The 25,197-nt window shown below is 41.6% G+C and overlaps 1 protein-coding gene across 3 annotated transcripts in view; it reads left to right on the top strand.

Annotated features, from left to right (window-relative positions):
• The window catches only part of LOC120914336 (butyrophilin subfamily 1 member A1-like), an 83,349-nt gene that overhangs the window by 46,256 nt on the left and 11,896 nt on the right, over window positions 1-25,197 (top strand). For all 3 annotated transcript variants that reach the window (XM_040324999.1, XM_040325000.1, XM_040325001.1), the window contains exons 3-6: window positions 15,170-15,448; window positions 16,449-16,565; window positions 18,808-18,828; window positions 24,982-25,002. In XM_040324999.1, coding sequence (XP_040180933.1) covers window positions 15,170-15,448; window positions 16,449-16,565; window positions 18,808-18,828; window positions 24,982-25,002 — 438 coding nt within the window. The remainder of the gene's footprint in view (window positions 1-15,169; window positions 15,449-16,448; window positions 16,566-18,807; window positions 18,829-24,981; window positions 25,003-25,197) is intronic.

The following is a 25,197-nucleotide window of genomic DNA, read 5'->3' as shown; positions in this document are numbered from 1 at the left end:
GGCTGTGCCCCTCTCGAGACGAGACTCTGGCTCCGCCCCCGCCCCTAGACACCGGCCACGTGTGCCTAATGGTAGATAGATGGCTGGAAATATCCGATTTTCCTCTTTTTTTCAGCGTTCTTCCCACTCCACACTCTCCTCTCCGTCTTCTTTGTACGAGTCTAATTATATTTGTCTTCTCGGCTTCTGTGAAGGTCGTTGCAAATGAGATTCAGGTTGATTTTTCATGGATTACTAAATTAGGATGTGGCGGTTCGGACATCATTGGAGTGGAATTGAATAATTAAAATAGGACGGGTGTGGGGGGGGGAGGGGAGGGGGGGGAGGGTCAGTCATGCGTTAAGATACTATGACACCTGTCATAACAGGGATCAGATGATGGCCGTGCAGATGGGCCCCACCAGAGGCAATGCCGACATTTACAGATCAATCCAAGAAAATGCTGAATATTACAAAAAAAAAATGAATAAAAAATAATAAATGATTTATGAATTAAAAAATTAAATATTTGCTAAACTAATGAGGTCATCGGATGATGTAATCGTTATATTCAAAGAACTAAAGCTTAACTCCGAGGATGAAAAGTTTGTACCCTTATGCCGCGTACGCACGATCGGAATTTCCGATGGAATTTTCCGTCGGAATTCCGATGAAGCCGATTTCCATCAGTTTTCCCTACACACTGTCAGACTAAATTCCGACCGTCCAAAACGCGGTGAACGTAAAACACTACGACGAGCCGAGAAAAATAAAGTTTAATGCTTCCGAGCATGCGTCCGCTTGATTCGGAGCATGCGTGTATGTTGTCTTTAAGAGCCCAGCCGTGGGCCGCCGGCGGCGCGCTCGCGACCCAGTCCGAAGCTCCATGACTGCGCCCGCGAACCCGATCGCTAACGGTGTCCCGCGATCAGGTCACAGGAGCTGAAGAACGGGGAGAGGTGAGTGTAAACAAACCTTCCCCGTTCTTCTCTGTGGCAGTGACACTGATCGTCTGTTCCCTGATATAGGGAACGACGATCAGTGACGTCACGCCTACAGCCCCGCCCCCCTACAGTAAGAATCACTCCCTTAGGTCACACTTAACCCCTTACCCCCCCTAGTGTTTAACCCCTTTACTGCCATTGTCATTTTCACAGTAATCAGTGCATTTTTATAGCACTTTTCGCCGTGAAAATGACAATGGTCACAAAAATGTGTCAAAAGTGTCCGAAGTGTCCGCCATAATGTCGCAGTCACGAAAAAAATCGCTGATTGCCGCCATTAGTAGTTAAAAAAAAAATATTATTAAAAATGCCATAAAACTATCCCCTATTTTGTAAACGCTATAAATTGCGATTTTTTTTTAACCAAAAATATGTAGAAGAATACGTATCGGCCTAAACTGAGGAAAAAAAAATTATATATTTTTGGGGGATATTTATTATAGCAAAAAGTAAAAAATATTGATTTTTTTTCAAAATTGTCGCTCTATTTTTTTTTATAGCGCAAAAAATAAAAACTGCAGAGGTGATCAAATACCACCAAAAGAAAGATCTATTTGTGGGGGGAAAAAAGGACGCCAATTTTGTTTGGGAGCCACGTCGCACGACTGCGCAATTTTCAGTTAAAGTGAAGCAGTTAATGTTTGGGGGGTTCTAAGTAATTTTCTAGCAAAAAAATACAGATTTTAAACACTTAACAACCGCCCTATAGACGAAATACGTCTACAAGGTGGTTGCTTAACTCTGGGAGGGCGTCAATGTACGTCCTCCCAGAATCGCGCTCCCGCGCGCCCTATGGGGCGCGCACACGGGAGTCTCCGTGACCACCGGGTCCTCCGGACCCGGCTGATCACGGATCACGGTAAATCGCCGCTGATAGCGGCGGTTTACCACGTGATCGCTCCGTCCAATGACGGAGCGATCACTAGTAAACAAACCGGCGTCATGTGATGACGCCGGTTCCTCCCTCTCCTCTCTGTACCGAACGGTACAGTGTGAGAGAGGAGAGGGGAGAGAGCGGATCACATGCAGTCACAGATCCATCCCTCCCTCCCTGTGCAATACTCTGCAATATTACCCCCATACTCTGCAATGCCCCCATACTCTGCAATACCCCCATACTCTGCAATGCCCCAAAATACTCTGCAATGCCCCAAAATACTCTGCAATGCCCCAAAATACCCCGCAATACTCCGCAATACCCCGAAATACCCCGAAATACCCCGCAATACTCCGCAATACCCCGCAATACCCCGCAATACCCCGCAATACTCCGAAATACCCCGAAATACCCCGTAATACCCCGCAAAACCCCGCAATACTCCGCAATACTCCGCAATACCCCACAATACCCCGCAATACCCCGCAATACTCCGCAATACCCTGCAATACCACACAATACTCTACAATACCCCACAATACTCCGCAATACCCCACAATACTCCGCAATACCCCACAATACCCTGCAACGTCGTCTATGGGGATTTTTAAGTAGCAAAGTTTGGCGCCATTCCACAAGCGTGTGCAATTTTGAAGGGTGACATGTTGGGTATCTATTTACTCGGTGTAACTTCATCTTTCACATTTATGCAAAAGAATGAAGAAAAAATACAAAATTTGCCAAATTTTATAACAGAAGCAAAGAAAAATTATTATTTTTTACAGAATTTTCAGTCTTTTTTCTCTTATAGCGCAAAAAATAAAAAACCCAACGGTGATTAAATACCACCAAAAGAAAGCTCTATTTGTGTGAAAAAAAGGACGAAAATTTCATTTGGTTACAGTGTTGTATGACTGAGTAATTGTCATTCAAATTGTGAGAGCACCGAAAGCTGAAAATTGGTCTGGTTATTAAGGGGGTTTACGTGCCCAGTGGTCAAGTGGTTAACTTGTAAACACCAAATGTCAGAAATAGATTTAGTCATGAAAGGGTTAAAAATGTTCACTTTAATGGTGATTATGAATTCATAAAGAAATCTAGGGATACGTCTCCGTAGCTCTTGTGTTGGATAATCTGGCGCTTTGAGGAGATCAGGTGTAATCCAGGTGAAGGGGAGGATCACGAGGGATATATTATCAGGTAATATAAACATGTCTGATCATCACATGACCTAAGTGGGTATTTGTCTAATTATATATAGTTATGGAGTTTTTCTTTTTTTGGTTCCTTAAAGCCCTTAAACCCCTCCCCCCGGCTCACTACATCCAGGTATTACCAGCCTCGTCTCAATCTCAAAGATCTAAAAAAAAGAGATTACCTGACCCTGAGTCCGGGATTCCGGAAAATTACCAGACCTTAAGCCTCGTCGCTTAGAAGAACCATAAAAGTCTTTCGTAGTTGCGTAAAAGTTTTTCACAACGGCACTTAAGAATTCCACGTATGGGCCAACCGGAGACGTGCTAACCCAAGAGCGACATAAACAGAAAAATATATTATTTTCTACAGCGTGTGTGTACATAGCATACATAAAAAAAAGAAAAGAAACGAAAAATTAGAAGGTCGAGCTAAGAGAATTTTTTTTTTTATTTTTTTTTACAATTTCTATTTGAAATTAAAATATGTGGAATATGGGGTACAGCGCTCATAAGATAGAAAATAGATTGTAATAGTGAACAATATTGAAAACCGTTATAACTAATAAATATTGAAAACTGCAAGATCACAAAAAAATTTAAATGAAACAATCTATAAATAACTTTCAAAACACCAATGGTGAACACAAAGGGGTAGATCCACAAAGAAATTACGCCGGCGTATCTAATGATACGCCGGCGCAATTTCAAAATTCCCGCGTCGTATCTTTGTTTTGAATCCTCAAAACAAGATACAACGGCATCTCAGGTCGATCCGACAGGCGTACGTCTTTGTACGCCGTCGGATCTTAGATGCAATTTTTCGGCGTCCGCTAGGTGGCGTTCCCGTCGTAATCCGCGTTGAGTATGCAAATTAGCTATTTCCGACAATCCACGAACGTACGACCGTCGCATTTTTTTACGTCGTTTCCTTTCGGCTTTTTCCGGCGTATAGTTAAAGCTGCTATATGGTGGCGTACTCAATGTTAAGTATGGCCGTCGTTCCCGCCTCGCATTTTGAATTTTTTACGTCGTTTGCGCAAGCCGTCCGTGAATGGGGCTGGACGCCATTTACGTTCACATTGAAAACAATGATGTCCTTGCGACGTCATTTGGAGCAATGCACCCTGGGATATTTTAGGGATGGCGCATGCGCAGTTCGTTTGGCGCGGGGACGCGCTTCATTTAACCACTTGATTACCGAGCCTGTTTTTCAGATTCGGTGTTTACGAGACTAAAACAGTTTTTTTTGCTATAAAATTACTTAAAACCCCCAAACATTATATATATTTTTTTCTAACACCCTAGAGAATAAAATAGTGGTCATTGCAATACTTTTTGTCACACCGTATTTGCGCAGCGGTCTTACAAGCGCACTTTTTTTTGGAAAAAAAACACTTTTTTGAATTAAAAAAATTGGGCAAAATTTATTGTTGTCTTATTTTTTAAATATTGTAAAAGATAGTGTTACGCCGAGTAAAATGATACCCAACTTGTTATGCTTAAAAATTGCGCCTGCTTGTGGCATGGCGTCAAACTTTTACCCTTAAAAATCTCGATAGGCGACGTTTAAAAAATTCTACAGGTTGCATTTTTTGAGTGACAGAGGAGGTCTAGGGCTAGAATTATTGCTCTCGCTCTAACGATCGCGGTGATACCTCACTTGTGTGGTTTGAACACAGTTTTCATATGCGGGCGCTACTCGCGTATGTGTTCGCTTCTGCGCGCGAGCTCGTCGGGACGGGGCGTTTTAAAAACATTTTTTTTTGTTTTCTTATTTATTTTTATTTAGTTTATCATTTTTTACACTGAAATAATAAAAAAAAAAAAATTGATCACTTTTATTCCTATTACAAGGAATGTAAACATCCCTTGTAATAGAAAAAAGCATGACAGGTCCTCTAAATATGAGATCTGGGGTCAAAAAGACCTCAGATCTCATAATTAGACTTAAATGCAAAAAAATAAAAAAAAAATAATTAAACTGTCATTTTTTCAAATGACAGAAAAAAAAATGTTTCTTTAAGACGCTGGGCGGGACTGACGTTTTGACGTCACTTCCGCCCAGCAGAGCTATGGGGACGATTTTTCCCTCACTCGCAACGCCAGTCAGCTGCCGAATGGACCCGATCGCCTCCGCCGCTAGCGACGGCTCCGGTAAGCGGCGGGAGGGGGGGGCCCCTCTCCCGCCACCGATAACGGCGAATCCGCCGCGGAGACCGCCGTTATCGCTTACAGGACCGTCGGCACTAAAGATGCATACCTCGGTTGTGGCAGCAGCTGCTGCCGTTACCGAGATATCCATCTTTAAAAACAGGACGTCTTTTGACTATGGGCCAGTAACCAAGTGGTTAAATGAAACACGCCCCCTACCCGCCGAATTTGAATTCCGCTCCCTTACGCCACGAGAGATACACTAGGCCAAATTCTTTCAGGATTCAAACCAATGCAAAGTAAGTTACAGCGGCGTAGCGTATCTTACATACGCTGCGCCCGGCGCAGATGTATGTGGATCTGCCCCAAAATCTCAAAATAGAAAACAATGAATGGAAAAAATAAGAATTCACACTAATAGGTGAAAAACTGTGTGGAACCAATCCACATGGAAAAATAGTCCCTAAAGAGTTATTCAAATGATCATCCATATGCTGGGTAAAGGGATAGAGTAAAACTTCATCCACCAGAGAAGACACCCGGAAGTAGCGTTGTAGTCTCCTTACCCTGTTTAGATGACCACTACAACGGTGGTCTCAGCAAACATGGGGTCTCCCTTCGGACCCTCTGTGGTATATCTGAACTTCTGTCTGCTTGTCTCTAACGATCAAAGAAAGAAAAAAAGACCATAGCATAATACCAAAGGAGCAATTTAATTAAGCCAAACAGTTGTGCACTTACAGGATCGAAGATAACAGATAGCGGTGTATAAGTATCCAAATATGATGGGAGGGGCGGCGGCGGCTTCACCTCCTTTTCCTGCTCGTATGTGCTCCGTGCTTCCTCGTTGGGAACGGAGTGATGACGTCAAGTATGCAAGCCACGCCTGCGCGTTTCGTCACCACGGACGTCGTCTGGGATAACGAAACCACTTCCCAGCCGTCAATATGCTATTGACCGGGCGGGAAGTGGTTAACAGATAGCGGTGTATAAGTATCCAAATATGATGGGAGGGGCGGCGGCGGCTTCACCTCCTTTTCCTGCTCGTATGTGCTCCGTGCTTCCTCGTTGGGAACGGAGTGATGACGTCAAGTATGCAAGCCACGCCTGCGCGTTTCGTCACCACGGACGTCATCTGGGATAACGAAACCACTTCCCAGCCGTCAATATGCTATTGACCGGGCGGGAAGTGGTTAAACCCCCCCCCAAACAATTATATATTTTATGAAAGCAGAGACCCTGTAGAATAAAATGGTGACAGTTGTAATTTTTTTTCATTTTCATACACGCTATAATCTGCATTTTTTATAATTTTTTTGCTAGAATACTACATTAAACCCCCCAAACAATTACAGAATATATTTTATGAAAGCAGAGACCCTGTAGAATAAAATTGAGGCAATTGCTTTTTATAAATTTTTCATACATTTTACAATCTTCATTTTGTTTTTTGCTCGAATATTACATTAAACCCCCAAATGATTATATATTTTATAAAAGGAGAGGCCCCGTAAAATAAAATGATGTCAGTTACAATTTACATTTTTTTATACAGTGCCTTGAAAAAGTATTCATACCCCTTGAAATTTTGCGGCCCCCCCATGGCTCCATTCCTTGACTCCACCCCCTTTTCCCTGCCCATGTAAACACCACCTTTTTAATGAAGCGCCCATCAAATGCAGCCTCACCAGCGCCCATCAAATGCAGCCTCACCAGGGCCCATCAATTGCAGCCTCACCAGCGCCCATCAAATGCAGCCTCACCAGCGCCCATCAAATGCAGCCTCACCAGCGCCCATCAAATGCAGCCTCACCAGCGCCCATCAATTGCAGCCTCACCAGGGCCCATCAATTGCAGCCTCACCAGTGCCCATCAAATGCAGCCTCACCAGCGCCCATCAAATGCAGCCTCACCAGCGCCCATCAAATTCAGCCTCACCAGCGCCCATCAAATGCAGCCTCTCCAGCACCCATCAATTGCAGCCTCACCACCGCCCATCAAATGCAGCCTCACCACTGCCCATTAAATGCAGCCTCACCAGCGCCCATCAAATGCAGCCTCACCAGCGCCCATCAAATGCAACCTCACCAGCACCCATCATATGCAACCTCACCAGAGCCCATCAAATGCAGCCTCACCAGCGACCATCAAATGCAGCCTCACCAGGGCCCATCAAATGCAGCCTCACCAGCGCCCATCAAATGCAGCCTCACCAGCGCCCATCAATTGCAGCCTTTACCAGCGCCCATCAAATGCAGCCTCACCAGGGCCCATCAAATGCAGCCTCACCAGCGCCCATCAAATGCAGCCTCACCACTGCCCATCAAATGCAGCCTCACCAGCGCCCATCAAATGCAGCCTCACCAGCGCCCATCAAATGCAGCCTCACCAGCGCCCATCAATTGCAGCCTTTACCAGCGCCCATCAAATGCAGCCTCACCAGGGCCCATCAAATGCAGCCTCACCAGCGCCCATCAAATGCAGCCTCACCAGGGCCATCAAATGCAGCCTCACCAGCGCCCATTAATGAATGTTTGCTTGCTTCCATTCATTTGGGAGTCGGGACACAGACACAGTCCTTGGCCACCGCTGTGTCCCTGACTCTATGTGCGAACGGAGCGGCGGCTGTCTGCTGATGCTGAGACTTAGTTGATTGCTGCAGGGAGAAGAGAGTAGCAACAACAGTGCCGGGCGCCCTAGGCAGCTGCTTAGTTTGCCTAGTGGGGGCACCGGCCCTGCATCTGACCCACAGGCCACAGTTGGGAGACAAGTGGTTTAACCACTTCCCGCCCGGCCTATAGCCGATTTTCGTCCGGGAAGTGGTTTTGAAATCCTGACTGGACGTTCATGCCCGTGGGGGCGCACAGCGCGGCGATCGGTGATGCGGGGTGTCAGTCTGACACCTAATTTTGCCGCCCCTCCCGGCTCCACTCTTGACTCCACCCCCTTTTCCCTGCCCATGTAAACCCTACCTTTTTAATGAAGCACCCATCAAATGCAGCCTCACCAGGGCCCAAAAGAAAGCTCTATTTGTGGGTAAAAAAGGACGCCAATTTTGTTTGGGAGCCACGTCGCACGACCGCGCAATTGCCATTCAAAGTGCGACAGTGCTGAAAGCTGAAAATTGGCTTGGGCGGGAAGGTGCGTAAGTGCCCTGTATGGAAGTGGTTAAAGGAAACCTTTCACAAACGTGGGAAATTCAAACCACATTTGAATGAAGAGAAGCAACGATCAACTTCGGTGAAAAACGTTCTCCAAAATCATTGGCAGATCCGGAGATTAGACGCCTGATGTTCTATGCAAATCTTGACTTTTCTGAAAAGGATCAAATTACACCTCGCTCCCTCCCACCTCTTGATCCAATTGTTTCATTCGTGTCATGGGCTGCCTTCCTGACCAATAGGAACGTTCGGGAGGTAGAAGGGTACAGACCTGAGGATAACCATTCCAAAGACGAGATTAGTAGATCATTGCAGCTTCTCATGGATCTTCTGATGGTCTCCCCGGAGGGAACCTGTATTGAGATTCAATAACATCTCGGCGATGGAGAATGTTTCCTGTGATGTTTGTCAGATAAGATTTTCTCGGTTTATATTTATAATTTAGATTAAGATTAGAATAAACTTCAAGAACCATTCAGGCAGAAAACCACAAACTTCCTCTAATGGTCACAGATAGGCATCTGAGCTGCTTAACTCTTTCTATGCTGAGCTATCCGGACTGAGCTGAGGAGCTCAATGTGCCCAGCGAGTTTGGGAGGAAAAGAAAGACAACAGAAGCTTGTTGGCCGGGAAACTTTAGAAAAAAAAAGAAAAGACAGTTTAACATCTGCAGACATGTAGACATAAAATATAGTCAAGATATAGTGTGTAAGATGACCATTCTTAACCAGGGTTCCTCCTGAGGTTGCTTGAGGTTCCTTGGAAAGTGATGGATAAACCTCCAGCGACATCAACCATTTAGCTGTTCTTAAGGTTGACAGGTTGACATTCTTCTCACTGACCACTAATGTAGTGAGAAGAATGCTCATTACATTGGTTGTCATCAGGAAGAATGTCCCTTACAATGGTGGTCAATGGTGGCCATATTAGGCCAAGAATGTAACCAGCATCTCCAACCATTCTTGGCCTAATTTGGCCACCATTGACCACCGGTTTAAGGGACATTCTTCCTTATTACAACCAATGTAGAGAGAAGAATGCTCATTACATTGGTTGTCATCAGGAAGAATGTCCCTTACACCGGTGGTCAATGGTGGCCATATTAGGCCAAGAATGTCACCAGCATCTCCAACCATTCTTGACCTAATTTGGCCACCATTGACCAGCGGTGTAAGGGACATTTTTCCTTATTACAACCAATGTAGAGAGAAGAATGCTCATTACATTGGTTGTCATCAGGAAGAATGTCCCTTACAATTTTGGTTAATGGTGGTCATATTAGGCCAAGAATGTCACCAGCATCTCCAACCATTCTTGGCCTAATATGGCCACCATTGACCACCGGTGTAAGGGACATTCTTCCTGATGACAGCCAATGTAGAGAGAAGAATGCTCATTACATTGGTTGTCATCAGGAAGAATGTCCCTTACAATGGTGGTCAATGGTGGTCATATTATGCCAAGAATGTCACCAGCATCTCCAACCATTCTTGGCCTAATATGGCCACCATTGACCACCGGTGTAAGGGACATTCTTCCTTATTACAACCAATGTAGAGAGAAGAATGCTCATTACATTGGTTGTCATCAGGAAGAATGTCCCTTACACCGGTGGTCAAATTAGGCCAAGAATGTCACCAGCATCTCCAACCATTCTTGGCCTAATTTGGCCTCCATTGACCACTGGTGTAAGGGACATTCTTCCTTATTACAACCAACGTAGAGAGAAGAATGCTCATTACATTGGTTGTCATCAGGAAGAATGTCCCTTACACCGGTGGTCAAATTAGGCCAAGAATGTCACCAGCATCTCCAACCATTCTTGGCCTAATTTGGCCACCATTGTAAGGGACATTCTTCCCTATTACAACCAATGTAGAGAGAAGAATTCTCATTACATTGGTTGTCATCAGGAAGAATGTCCCTTACACCGGTGGTCAATGGTGGCCATATTAGGCCAAGAATGTCACCAGCATCTCCAACCATTCTTGGCCTAATTTGGCCACCATTCACCACCATTGTAAGGGACATTCTTCCCTATTACAACCAATGTATAGAGAAGAATGCTCATTACATTGGTTGTCATCAGGAAGAATGTCCCTTACAATGGTGGCCATATTAGGCCAAGAATGTCACCGGCATCTCTAAACATTCTTGGCGTAATATGGCCACCATTGACCACCCCACAGTGTCCATCCGTGCCACCCCACAGTGCCCATCTGTGCCTTCCATAAGTATCCATCAGTGCCACCCATAAGTGCCGCCCATGAGTGCCCATCTGTGCCGCCTATGAGTGCCCATCAGTGCCGCCCATGAGTGCCGCCCATGAGTGCCCATCAGTGCCGCCCATGAGTGCCCATCAGTGCCGCCTATGTGTGCCCATCAGTGCCGCATACCAGCGCCGCCAATCAGTGCCACCTCATCGGTGCCCATCAGTGCTGCCATATCAGTGCCCGTAATTGAAAGAGAAAACTTACTTATTTACAAAAAATTTAACAGAAAAAAATAAAAACGTAATTTTTTTTCAAAATGTTCAGTCTTTTTTTAGTTGTTGCGCAAAAAAAAATCGCAGAGGTAATCAAATACCGCCAAAAGAAAGCTCTATTTGTGGGTAAAAAAGGACGCCAATTTTGTTTGGGAGCCACGTCGCACGACCGCGCAATTGCCATTCAAAGTGCGACAGTGCTGAAAGCTGAAAATTGGCTTGGGCGGGAAGGTGCGTAAGTGCCCTGTATGGAAGTGGTTAAAGGAAACCTTTCACAAACGTGGGAAATTCAAACCACATTTGAATGAAGAGAAGCAACGATCAACTTCGGTGAAAAACGTTCTCCAAAATCATTGGCAGATCCGGAGATTAGACGCCTGATGTTCTATGCAAATCTTGACTTTTCTGAAAAGGATCAAATTACACCTCGCTCCCTCCCACCTCTTGATCCAATTGTTTCATTCGTGTCATGGGCTGCCTTCCTGACCAATAGGAACGTTCGGGAGGTAGAAGGGTACAGACCTGAGGATAACCATTCCAAAGACGAGATTAGTAGATCATTGCAGCTTCTCATGGATCTTCTGATGGTCTCCCTGGAGGGAACCTGTATTGAGATTCAATAACATCTCGGCGATGGAGAATGTTTCCTGTGATGTTTGTCAGATAAGATTTTCTCGGTTTATATTTATAATTTAGATTAAGATTAGAATAAACTTCAAGAACCATTCAGGCAGAAAACCACAAACTTCCTCTAATGGTCACAGATAGGCATCTGAGCTGCTTAACTCTTTCTATGCTGAGCTATCCGGACTGAGCTGAGGAGCTCAATGTGCCCAGCGAGTTTGGGAGGAAAAGAAAGACAACAGAAGCTTGTTGGCCGGGAAACTTTAGAAAAAAAAAGAAAAGACAGTTTAACATCTGCAGACATGTAGACATAAAATATAGTCAAGATATAGTGTGTAAGATGACCATTCTTAACCAGGGTTCCTCCTGAGGTTGCTTGAGGTTCCTTGGAAAGTGGTGGATAAACCTCCAGCGACATCAACCATTTAGCTGTTCTTAAGGTTGACAGGTTGACATTCTTCTCACTGACCACTAATGTAGTGAGAAGAATGCTCATTACATTGGTTGTCATCAGGAAGAATGTCCCTTACAATGGTGGTCAATGGTGGCCATATTAGGCCAAGAATGTCACCAGCATCTCCAACCATTCTTGGCCTAATTTGGCCACCATTGACCACCGGTTTAAGGGACATTCTTCCTTATTACAACCAATGTAGAGAGAAGAATGCTCATTACATTGGTTGTCATCAGGAAGAATGTCCCTTACACCGGTGGTCAATGGTGGCCATATTAGGCCAAGAATGTCACCAGCATCTCCAACCATTCTTGACCTAATTTGGCCACCATTGACCAGCGGTGTAAGGGACATTTTTCCTTATTACAACCAATGTAGAGAGAAGAATGCTCATTACATTGGTTGTCATCAGGAAGAATGTCCCTTACAATTTTGGTTAATGGTGGTCATATTAGGCCAAGAATGTCACCAGCATCTCCAACCATTCTTGGCCTAATATGGCCACCATTGACCACCGGTGTAATTGACATTCTTCCTGATGACAGCCAATGTAGAGAGAAGAATGCTCATTACATTGGTTGTCATCAGGAAGAATGTCCCTTACAATGGTGGTCAATGGTGGTCATATTAGGCCAAGAATGTCACCAGCATCTCCAACCATTCTTGGCCTAATATGGCCACCATTGACCACCGGTGTAAGGGACATTCTTCCTTATTACAACCAATGTAGAGAGAAGAATGCTCATTACATTGGTTGTCATCAGGAAGAATGTCCCTTACACCGGTGGTCAAATTAGGCCAAGAATGTCACCAGCATCTCCAACCATTCTTGGCCTAATTTGGCCTCCATTGACCACTGGTGTAAGGGACATTCTTCCTTATTACAACCAATGTAGAGAGAAGAATGCTCATTACATTGGTTGTCATCAGGAAGAATGTCCCTTACACCGGTGGTCAAATTAGGCCAAGAATGTCACCAGCATCTCCAACCATTCTTGGCCTAATTTGGCCACCATTGTAAGGGACATTCTTCCCTATTACAACCAATGTAGAGAGAAGAATTCTCATTACATTGGTTGTCATCAGGAAGAATGTCCCTTACACCGGTGGTCAATGGTGGCCATATTAGGCCAAGAATGTCACCAGCATCTCCAACCATTCTTGGCCTAATTTGGCCACCATTCACCACCATTGTAAGGGACATTCTTCCCTATTACAACCAATGTATAGAGAAGAATGCTCATTACATTGGTTGTCATCAGGAAGAATGTCCCTTACAATGGTGGTCAATGGTGGCCATATTAGGCCAAGAATGTCACCGGCATCTCTAAACATTCTTGGCGTAATATGGCCACCATTGACCACCGGTGTAAGGGACATTCTTCCTGATGACAGCCAATGTAGAGAGAAGAATGTTCATTACATTTGTTGTCATCAGGAAGAATGTCCCTTACAATGGTGGTCATATTAGGCCAAGAATGTCACCAGCATCGCCAACCATTCTTGGCCTAATTTGGCCACCATTGACCACTGGTGTAAGGGAAATTCTTCCTTATTACAACCAATGTAGAGAGAAGAATGCTCATTACATTGGTTGTCATCAGGAAGAATGTCCCTTACAATGGTGGTCATATTAGGCCAAGAATGTCACCAGCATCCCCAACCATTCTTGGCCTAATATGGCCACCATTGACCACCGGTGTAAGGGACATTCTTCCCGATGACAGCCAATGTAGAGAGAAGAATGCTCATTACATTGGTTGTCATCAGGAAGAATGTCCCTTACAATGGTGGTCATATTAGGCCAAGAATGTCACCAGCATCTCCAACCATTCTTGGCCTAATATGGCCACCATTGACCACTGGTGTAATGGACATTCTTCCCGATGACAGCCAATGTAGAGAGAAGAATGCTCATTACATTGGTTGTCATCAGGAAGAATGTCCCTTACAATGGTGGTCACATTAGGCCAAGAATGTCACCAGCATATCCAACCATTCTTGACCTAATTTGGCCACCATTGACCACTGGTGTAAGGGACATTCTTCCCGATGACAGCCAATGTAGAGAGAAGAATGCTCATTACATTGGTTGTCATCAGGAAGAATGTCCCTTACAATGGTGGTCATATTAGGCCAAGAATGTCACCAGCATCTCCAACCATTCTTGGCCTAATATGGCCACCATTGTAAGGGACATTCTTCCCGATGACAGCCAATGTAGAGAGAAGAATGCTCATTACATTGGTTGTCATCAGGAAGAATGTCCCTTACAATGGTGGTCATATTAGGCCAAGAATGTCACCAGCATATCCAACCATTCTTGACCTAATTTGGCCACCATTGACCACTGGTGTAAGGGACATTCTTCCTTATTACAACCAATGTAGAGAGAAGAATGCTCATTACATTGGTTGTCATCAGAAAAGAATGCCCCTTACAATGGTGGTCATATTAGGCCAATAATGTCACCAGCATCTCCAACCATTCTTGGCCTAATATGGCCACCATTGACCACTGGTGTAAGGGACATTCTTCCCGATGACAGCCAATGTAGAGAAAAGAATGCTCATTACATTGGTTGTCATCAGGAAGAATGTCCCTTACAATGGTGGTCATATTAGGCCAAGAATGTCACCGGCATCTCCAACCATTCTTGGCCTAATTTGGCCACCATTGACCACCATTGTAAGGGACATTCTTCCCGATGACAGCCAATGTAGAGAGAAGAATGCTCATTACATTGGTTGTCATCAGGAAGAATGTCCCTTACAATAGTGGTCATATTAGGCCAAGAATGTCACCAGCATCTCCCAACCATTCTTGGCCTAATATGGCCACCATTGACCACCGGTGTAAGGGACATTCTTCCCGATGACAACCAATGTAATGAGCATTCTTCTCACTGACCACCAATAAAAAGGTGCATTTTATCCATTGACCACCAATGTAAGGAGCGTCCTTCAGTCAACTGAACGGGGGGGCACCTTTCTCACTAACCATAATATAAGGGTGCCCTTCTTATACTGACCACCGATGTAAACCTATTCATCTTGCTAATGTATTATCTGTAGCTATAAATTTTAGAAGGGGTTCCCCGAGACTGGAAAAAAAAATTATGGGTTCAATAAGTTGGGAAAGGCCAGAGTCATGAATATATTGTAGGCTTTCTTCTTCAAAAATTAAAGACTGAAAGAGCAGTCAGTAAACTTGCTAACAGGTTGATTCTTTCTGGCAGGATCTGGTTCCCTTCCCATCATGTCCGTCTCTCTGAAAGATGGCGTCATCATGGTGTCCTTCTATTCCTCCGATTGGTTCCCCAGACCAGAAATGCGTTGGGAGCTGGAAGGTGTTCCCGTCATCGCTGATACGTCAGAGACCATCTCCAACCAAAGCAATGGACTTTTCACACTAGAGAGCCGAGTTCTACTGAAGAAGCCGAGCCACCAGCGTCTATATGGTGCAGTGCGGCACCCCGTGACCGGGAAATCCACTGGACTGTATATGACTATTTCAGGTACGTAAAATCTCATTGCGTTTTATTCAGAAACATCAAAAATTTACTTCAGAAAGTGGTCCATCGAGTCTGCACATTTTTTTTATTATTATTTATACATAGTTTTTTTGGGGGGGGGGGGTTGTTTTTTTTTTTTTTTTTCTTAGCTTGTTTTAATTTTTATTTTATTTATACATAGTTTTTTTTTGAAGGGGGGTTATGTTTTTGATTTAGTTTTTTTGTTTGTTTTTTGTTTTTGTTTTTTTTATGCCAAAGAACTGTTTTTATATTGGTAATGTGCCTAGAACAGGGGTAGGCAACCAAGGAACAAGTGGTCCATCGAGTCTGCACGTTTTTTTTTTATTATTATTTATACATGGTTTGTTTGGGGAGTTGTTTTTTCTTTGCTTATTTAAAATATATATATATATTTTATACATACTGTAGTTTTTTTGGGGAGTTGTTTTTTATATTTATGTATACATAGTTTCTTTTTGGTTGTTTTAATTTTTTTTTTATTATTATTTATACACAGTCTTTTTTTTTGGGGGGGGTGTTGTTTTTTATTATTTATACATAGTTTTTTGTGGGGGGTTGTTTTCTTTGTTTGTTTTTTATCTATACATGTTTTTTTCTTTGCTTGTATTACTTTTTTTGTTTGTTTTTTTATTTATACATTGTTTTTTATTTGGGGGGGGGTATTTTTTGTTTGTTTTTTATTTATACATGGGGGGTTGTTTTTTTTTGTTTGTTTTTGTTTTGTTTTTGTTTTTTTGCATTATAGTAAGTAATTATTTCTTTCCCACACATTCGACCTGGGAAGAAAACAGCCTAATAACGTTCGATTCTGACCTCCCGATTGGACACGCAGTTTCACGGGATGAATAACTTCTAATTAGTGTATCTGAACTCGCGATAAATTTTCGGTGGATCTTTGTGTTTTCTAAGCTGGCATTGTGTCTGTGGATATGCAGTGTGTTTGTATCTCTATGTAGCAGTGATTGATGGTTTGTCTCTGCAGAGGAAATGTTCCCTCGGCTGTCATCTTGGGCCTTTGCCTTCCTGTTTCTCATTTCCTTATCCCTGGTCGGTGCAGCATTCATGTTATTTCTTATAACAAGAGAGAGAACCCAGAAAGGTGAGTAGAAACATTGTCAGCACTTACCCGTACCTCAATAATGTGTCACTTCCAGTATTCATCACCTCTCCCAGACTTGCTGCAGCCTTGTGACTTACTACAATGTTACAGTGGACAGTCTGAGTGATCTGAGGGGGGGGGCTGAGGAAATGCTTCCTACTGCCTGCAGCAGACTGATGGTATTGAGTCTGGGCAAAGTCATTGACTGGTAGTCATATGCAATTTGTATCATTCCGAAATCGTTTTTTTTTAACTAATTTCAACACATTTGTTAATTTGGAAATATCAGAATGAACAAAAACCTGTTTAACTAATTGATCCTACTATTCCGATATTCGAAAATTTCTAAATTTTTTAATTTCCGAAATGTCACATTTCCGAATTTCTGAATTTTCAGAATTCGAAAGCTCGGAAATTCCGAAAATTTGGAAATTCGAAAACAAGAATAAAAATCAGAATATTCAAAAAGAACGGAAACCCGGAAAAAAAAACCCAGAAAATTTGAAAACCCAAAAATTCGAAAATCTGAAATGATAACTAGCTAAAGAACTTGGAAATTGTGAAATCCGAAAATTCAGAAATTTTGAAAATGCGAAAATCTGAAAATCCAAAAATAAGAGTAAAATTCTAATACCTATAATTTAATAGTTATTTATTATTAGTTAGATAGTTATTATTTTGGATTTCCAGATTTTCGCATTTGCAAATTTTTGAATTCTGAATTTTTGAATTCCAAATTTTCGAACTTTCGAATTTTAACATTTTAGAATTTCCAAATTTTAGAATTTATGAAAAAAATAAAAAAATTACAATTTCAGCAGTACACATAGGTTGGACTGGATCTCATTTTAATAATGAAAGGTGGGGCTTTTATTTAAAAAAACAATGGTACTGTTGCTGTATATTGTGGCTTGTAAACTTACTGAAATGTCCACTATATTAAATGAATAATTCGTAACTTCGGATAAAATTCATAACTTCGGATAAAATTTGTATTCGTCACTTTCACTAAAGGCCAAATTTGAAAAGAAATTCCAATACCTATAATTTAATAGTTATTTATTATTAGTTAGTTATTATTTAGAATTTTCAGATTTTTGGATTTTCTTTCTCATTTTCGAATTCAAACATTTTTGGACTTCCAAATTGCAAATTTTTATATTCTGAATTTTCGAATTTACAAATTTTAGAATTTACAAATTTTAGAATTTACAAATTTTAGAATTTATGAAAAAAATATAAAAATTTCAATTTCGGCAGTGCACATAGGTTGGACTGGAGCTCAAGGATCTCATTTCAATAATGATAGGTGGGGCTTTTATTTAAAAAACAATGGTACTGTTGCTGTATATTGTGACTTCTAAACTTACTGAAAACTCCACTATACTAAATTAATATTATTCTCAATTTTTAATTTTCGGGTTTTCGTTCTTTTGAATTTTCAGATTTTTATTCTGATTTTTCAAATTTCCGAATTTTCTCATTTTCAGAATTTACGAGTTTTAGAATTCCAAAAAGTCAGAGATTTGAAAATTAGTAATTTTGGAAATTCTAAAATTCAGAATTTTAGAATTTTTGAATATTTGGAAGAATTAGTTAAACTGTTTTTTGTTTATTCGGATTAATTTCCGAATTAACAAATTTGTCTAGGATTGGAGCCCAAGGACCACATTTTAATAACGAAAGGTGGAGCTTTTATTAAAAAAATAAATAAAAACAATGGTACTGTTGCTGTATACTGTGACTTGTAAACTCCACTATACTAAATTAATATTATTCCCAATTTTCGGGTTTTTCGTTCTTTAGAATTTTCGGATTTTTATTCTTGTTTTTTTTTCTGGATTTTTCTAATTTCAGAAATTTCAGAATTTTCTAATTTTCAGAATTTACGAGTTTTAGAATTCCAAAAAGTCAGAAATGTGAAAATTAGTAATTTTGGAAATTCTAAAATTCATAATTTTCACATTTTCAAATTTTCTAATATTTGGAAGAATTAGTTAAACTGTTTTTTGTTGATTTTCGGATTAATTTCCGAATTAACTAATTTATCTAGGATTGGAGCCCAAGGATCGCATTTTAATAATGAAAGGTGGAGCTTTTAATAAAAAAATAAAAATAAAAAAAGTACTGTTGCTGTATATTGTGACTTGCTGGTAAGTCCACTATACTAAATGTATATTATTAAAAATTTTCAATTGGTTACCCTAATTTTCTAAATATATATATATATTTTTGTTTGTAGATGAATTCCAGAAAAGAAATGGTAAGCTTTTATGGTATAATATATTATATTATATATAGAGATATATATAGATATATATATATATATATACTGATACATTATATCTGTAAACTATATACATTGAAAGGACACCTTTCTTCTATTTCATGTCCTTTCTCATCTTATCTTTATTACTATTCTGTTACAAATGACACTTTATGCACTGACATACCTCCAGGACCCCGGTCTGTCCGGACTGTATGGTCACTTGCTGACTTGGTACCATCCACAGGCAGTATAACTCCTCAATAAAACACAGACATTCTCTTTAATGCAGTTTTACCTCAAATCATTTCATCACAGTTTTTTCAGGCTTTTGAAATGTAAAAAAAAAATGAGCCAGATCCACGTAGCGCATCGTACTTTTAGGCAGGCGTAGCGTATCCTATTAACGCTATGCCGCCGCAACTTTGAGAGGCAAGAGCTGTATTCACAAGGCACTTGCCTTTTAAAGTTACGGCGGCGTAGCGTAAATCTGCCGTTTTTTCTGAACGGCGCATGTGCCGTCCGTGGGGGTATCCCAGTGCGCATGCTCCAAATTAACCCGCAACAAGCCAATGCTTTCGACGTGAACGTCATTCTACGCAAAGCCTTATTCGCGAACGACGTAAAATTTTTAAAATTCGACTCGGGAACGACATCCATACTTAACATAGGATACGCCTCATATAACAAGGGTAACTTTACGGCAGAAAAAGCCTTACGGAAACAACGTAAAAAAAATGCGCCGGCCGGACGTACGTTTGTGGATTGGCGTATCTAGCTAATTTGCGTACTCGACGCGGAAATCGACGGAAGCGCCACCTAGCGGCCAGCGTAAATATGCACCTTAGATCCGACGGCGTACTAAGACGTACGCCAGTCGGATCTAGCCCAGCTTCAGGCGTATCTTGTTTTGTTGATACAAAACAAAGATACGCCGGAGCAAACTAGAAGTTACGCGGCGTATCAATAGATACGCCGTCGTAACTTCTTCGTGGATCTGGCCCAATGATTTTACTATCTCCTGCCTCTGTGAGAACTAAAAACTGACTGAGGGCATGGAAAAATCAGGGAGGATCTAGTTATGGCCGGCCATAGACGGATCGAAAGTAGGCCAGTTCAGCAGGAACCGGACACATATTGATTTATCTATGGGCAGGATGATTGTACTAAAGTCAATCTATCGATTGAGTTCGATACAACCAGCCTGTCAGGGATTTTTTTTTTCATTCGATCACAATGCTTTAGCATTAGTTCGATCGCTATAGCTGCCAGCAGTGATCATTGTATTCTGATCAAGGAGAAAACACCGCCTGTCAGAAAAAAATAGTGCAGTGGGATGGAATCCCCCATCGAGCTGCAACCATAAACAAACAGACAGAGGGCGCACCGGCCTAGTCTATTATCCTTGGGCAACCTTTACTGATAAAATCAGGAAATTAATTATATACACACAAACCGACGTGTGTACACGCTCGTCAGAACAATTCCAGGTACAGACCACCAAAGTTTCTGTTATCCTTTTATCAACACAGTCAGTGATGGGGGAATCTAGCAATTTTCTTTCCTTCAACCCGTGGTTGAAGGAAATAAAATTGTATTATGTATTGCTTGCTTATGACTGAACTAACTAGCACTAAACAGGAGGGGAAATCAGAGGCAAATCAAAATTCTGTGACGACCCAAAACCACCAATAGATGGCAGCATGCAATAGCAACCAGATACAGTACAATACCACAATAGAAAAAAAAAAGACACAAAGTAGGGACAGAACTAACTAGCACTAAATAAGTAGGGAAAACAGAGGGAGATACTAAATAAAATTCTGTGATGGGCCTAAACCACCACCAGATGTCGGCATATATAAGACAAAAAGCAGCCAGATACAGTATAATACCACAACAAAACTAACTAGCACTAAACAGGAGGGAAAAACAGAGGGAGATACCAAATCCAATATTGTGATGGCCCTAAATAAGCACTAGATGTCAGCATACATGATAGCAATAGCAACCTGATACAGTACAATACCACAACAGAACTAACTAGCACTAAACAGGAGGAGAACAGAGGGAGATACTTAATCAAATGCTGTGATGGCCCTAAACCACCACTAGTTGTCAACATACATAAGAACAATAGCTACCAGATACAGTATAATACAACAGAACAAAAAAATCGAGGAGGAACAGAGCGTGCAGAGGGAGATTTTGAATAAAATTCTGTGGTTGCCCTAAACCACCACTAGATGTCAGCATACATAAAAACAATAGCAACCTGATACAGTACAATACCACAACAGAAAAAATAATAATACACAAAGCAGGGAGAGAACTAACTAGCACTAAACATGATGGGAAAACAGAGGGAGATACCAAATCCAATGCTGTTATGGCCTTAAATAACCACTAGATGTCAGCATGCATAAAAAAAAACAGCAACCTGATACAGTATAATACCACAACAGAACAATGATACATAAAGGAGAAACAGAATTGACTAGCACTAAAGAAGATAGGAACACAGAGGGAGATACTAAATAAAATGCTGTTATGGCCCAAAACCACCACTAGATGTCAGCATACATAAGAACAATAGCAGCCTTATACAACACAATACCACAACAGAACTAACTAGCACTAAACAGGAGGGGGAAAGCAGAGGAATATACTTAATCCAATGCTGTAATGGCCCTGAACCACCACTAGATGTCAGCATGCATAAAAAACAATAACAACCTGATACAGCACAATACCACAACAGAACTAACTAGCACTAAACAAGAAAGGAAAGCAGAGGGAGATACTTAATCCAATGCTATAATGGCCTTGAACCACCACTAGTTGTCAGCATACATAAAAACAGTAGCAACCTGATACAGTACAATACCACAACAGAACTAACTAGCACTAAACAGGAGGGGGAAACAGAGGAGTATACTGAAGGCAGTGCTGTTATGGCCTTAAATAACCACTAGATACCACAGCAGAAAAAAAATACACAAAGCAGGGACAGAACTAACTAGCACTAAACAGGATGGGAAAACAGAGGGAGATACCAAATCCAATGCTGTTATGGCCTTAAATAACCACTAGATGTCAGCATACATAATAACAACAATAGCAACCTGATACAGTACAATATCACAACGGAAAAACAAAAATACACAAAGGAAGGGCAGAACAAACTAGCACTAAACAAGAAGGGAAAACAGAGGGAGATACTAAATCAAAAGTTGCGATGGCCCTAAACCACCACTAGATGTCAGCATACATAATAACAAAAGCAAACAGATACAGTACAATACCACAGCAGAAAGAAAATGACATAAAGGAGGGACAGAACTAACTAGCACTAAACAGGAGAGGAAAACAGAAGGAGATACTAAATCCAATTCTGTGCTTGCTCTAAAACCACCACTAAATGTCAGCATATATAAGAACAATTGTAACCTGATACAGTACAATACCACAACAGAAGAAAAATACATAAACGAGGAACAGAACTAACTAGCACTAAACAGGAGAGGAAAACAGGGAGAAACTAAATCCAATGCAGTGATTGCCCTGAAACCACCACTAGATGTCAGCATACATTATAAACAACAGAAACCTAATACAGTACAATACCACAGCAGAAGAAAATGACATAAAGGAGGGACAGAACTAACTAGCACTAAACAGGAGGGGAAAATAGAGGGCGATACCAAATCCCAATGCTGTGATGACCCAAAATCAACACTAGATGTCAGCATATAGAAGAAGAAAAAAAGAAAAATAGAAATAATACACAAAAGGCTACACGGTTGATAACAAAAATAATGTTTTATGGAAATGCAATTAAATGTTTTTTATGTATATTTTTGTATATGATTGAAAGCACAGTGTGTACCATAAGAGCAACATTTCTAAAAAATAAAAGGAATTTATTGAAGAACAAAAGGCATCCTGATATAGTACAATACCACACCAGAACTAACTAGCACTAAACATGTGAGAAAAACAGAGGGAAATACTATATCCAATGCTGTGATTTCTCTAAGCCACCACTAGATGTCAGCATACATAAGAACATTAGCAACCAGATACAGTGCAGTTGAAGAAAATACAATTGTATAATGTATTGCTTACTTAGAAACCTAATACAGAACAATACCACAGCAGAAGAAAATGACATAAAGGAGGGACAAAACCAACCAGCACTAAACAGGAGGGGGAATCAGAGGCAAATTCCCAATGCTGTGATGACCCAAAACCACCAATAGATGGCAGCAGCATGCAATAGCAACCAGATACAGTACAATACCTCAACAGACAAAAAATATATAAAGGAGGGACAGAACTAACTAGCACTAAACAAGAAAGGAAAACAGAGATACTAAATAAAATGCTGTGTTGACCCCAAACCACCACTAGATGTCAGCATTCATAAGAACAATAGAAACGCGATACAATACACAACAGGAAAAAAATACATAAAGGAGGGACAGAACTGCCTAGCACTAAACAGGACAATAAAACAGAGGGAGATGCTGTGGTTCCCCTAAACCACCACTAGATGGCGGCATACATAATAGCAATAGCAGCCTGATATAATAAAATACCACAACAGAACTAACTAGCACTAAAGAGGAGGGGGAAAGACAGAGGGAGATACTAAATCCAATGCTGTGATTGCTCTAAACCACCACTAGATGTCAGCATGCATAAGAATATTAGCAACCAGATAGAGTATAATACCACAGAGGCAAATCCCAATGCTGTGATGACCCAAAACCACCAATAGATGGCAGCAGCATGCAATAGCAACCAGATACAGTACAATACCTCAACAGACGAAAAATACATAAAGGAGGAACAGAACTAACTAGCACTAAACAGGAGGGGGAATCAGAGGCAAATCCCAATGCTGTGATCACCCAAAACCACCAATAGATGGCAGCAGCATGCAATAGCAACCAGATACATTACAATACCTCAACAGACAAAAAATACATAAAGGAGGGACAGAACTAACTAGCACTAAACAAGATAGGAAAACGGAGATACTAAATCTAATGCTGTGTTGACCCCAAACCACCACTAGATGTCAGCATTCATAAGAACAATAGAAACGCGATACAATACAATACACAACAGGAAAACAATTACATAAAGGAGGGACAGAACTGCCTAGCACTAAACAGGATGGGATAACAGAGGGGGATGCTGTGGTTCCCCTAAACCACCACTAGATGGCGGCATGCATAATAGCAATAGCAGCCTGATATAATAAAATACCACAACAGAACTAACTAGCACTAAACAGGAGGGGGAAAAACAGAGGGAGATACTAAATCCAATGCTGTTATGTCCTTAAATAACCACTAGATGGCGGCATGCATAAGAAAAACAGCAACCTGATACAGTGCAATACCACAACAGAACTAACTAGCACTAACCAGTAGGGGAAAAAGGTACTTGAGGTACTTAATCCAATGCTGTAATGGCCCTAAACCACCACTAGATGGCGGCATACATAATAGCAATAGAAACCTGATACAGTAAAATGGCACTAAACAGGAGGGGAAAAACAGAGGGAGATAGTAAATCCAGTGCTGTGATTGCTCTAACCCACCACTAGATGTCAGCATACATAAGAACAATAGTAACGTGATACAGTACAATAGAAGGAATAACATATAAGAGGGACAGAACCATCACCCACCCAAGCAATCTCAGTGGAGTTATGAGATAAGCTGCAGAATATGAGTCCCCCTTAGGAGGGGGGGAGCCTTGGGGGATGGGAGGGGGGGAGCCTTGGGGGATGGGAGGGGGGGAGCCTTGGGGGAGGGGAGGGGGGGGGTATCTCACTAGTTATGACTTCTGGGACAAGCCACGGACCAATCACGTAAGGAAGATTTTATAGAGCGATGAATTTCAGAGCGAACGCCCCCCGGGGTCACCATAGTGAAGGGAAGCGACATTTGAATTTTTTGATCTCTTTAGAAAGTGACAGACTGCGGATTGAAAACGCAAAGGTCGTATTTTAATATTGATGAGTTAGAAGACGATTTGCATAGAAAAGCGATTTTTTTTGTTCTGTCTTTTTTCTCGCTTTGGTGGGATTTTAATCGTCTTTTTATTTTATTTTCTCTCTTTGTGGTCATCTAGGTGAGCTGAGCTCAGAAGTGGGTAAGTAAAGCGGAGGGCTCATACTAAGGGTAGGGGGCGTGGATCATTTAAATTAGGCGCGTTCCGGCGCCGAACGTACTGCGCATGCGCCTTTCCTAAAATTTCCCGACGTGCATTGCGCTAAATGACGTCGCAAGGACGTCATTGGTTTCGACGTGAACGTAAATGGCATCCAGCCCCATTCACGGACGACTT

The sequence above is a fragment of the Rana temporaria genome, chromosome 9 (genome assembly GCF_905171775.1).
Source record: "Rana temporaria chromosome 9, aRanTem1.1, whole genome shotgun sequence".
NCBI classification, from domain to species: Eukaryota; Metazoa; Chordata; class Amphibia; order Anura; family Ranidae; genus Rana; species Rana temporaria.
The sequence above is the reverse complement of the archived record's forward strand: the minus strand, read 5'-3'. Positions and strand labels throughout refer to the sequence as shown.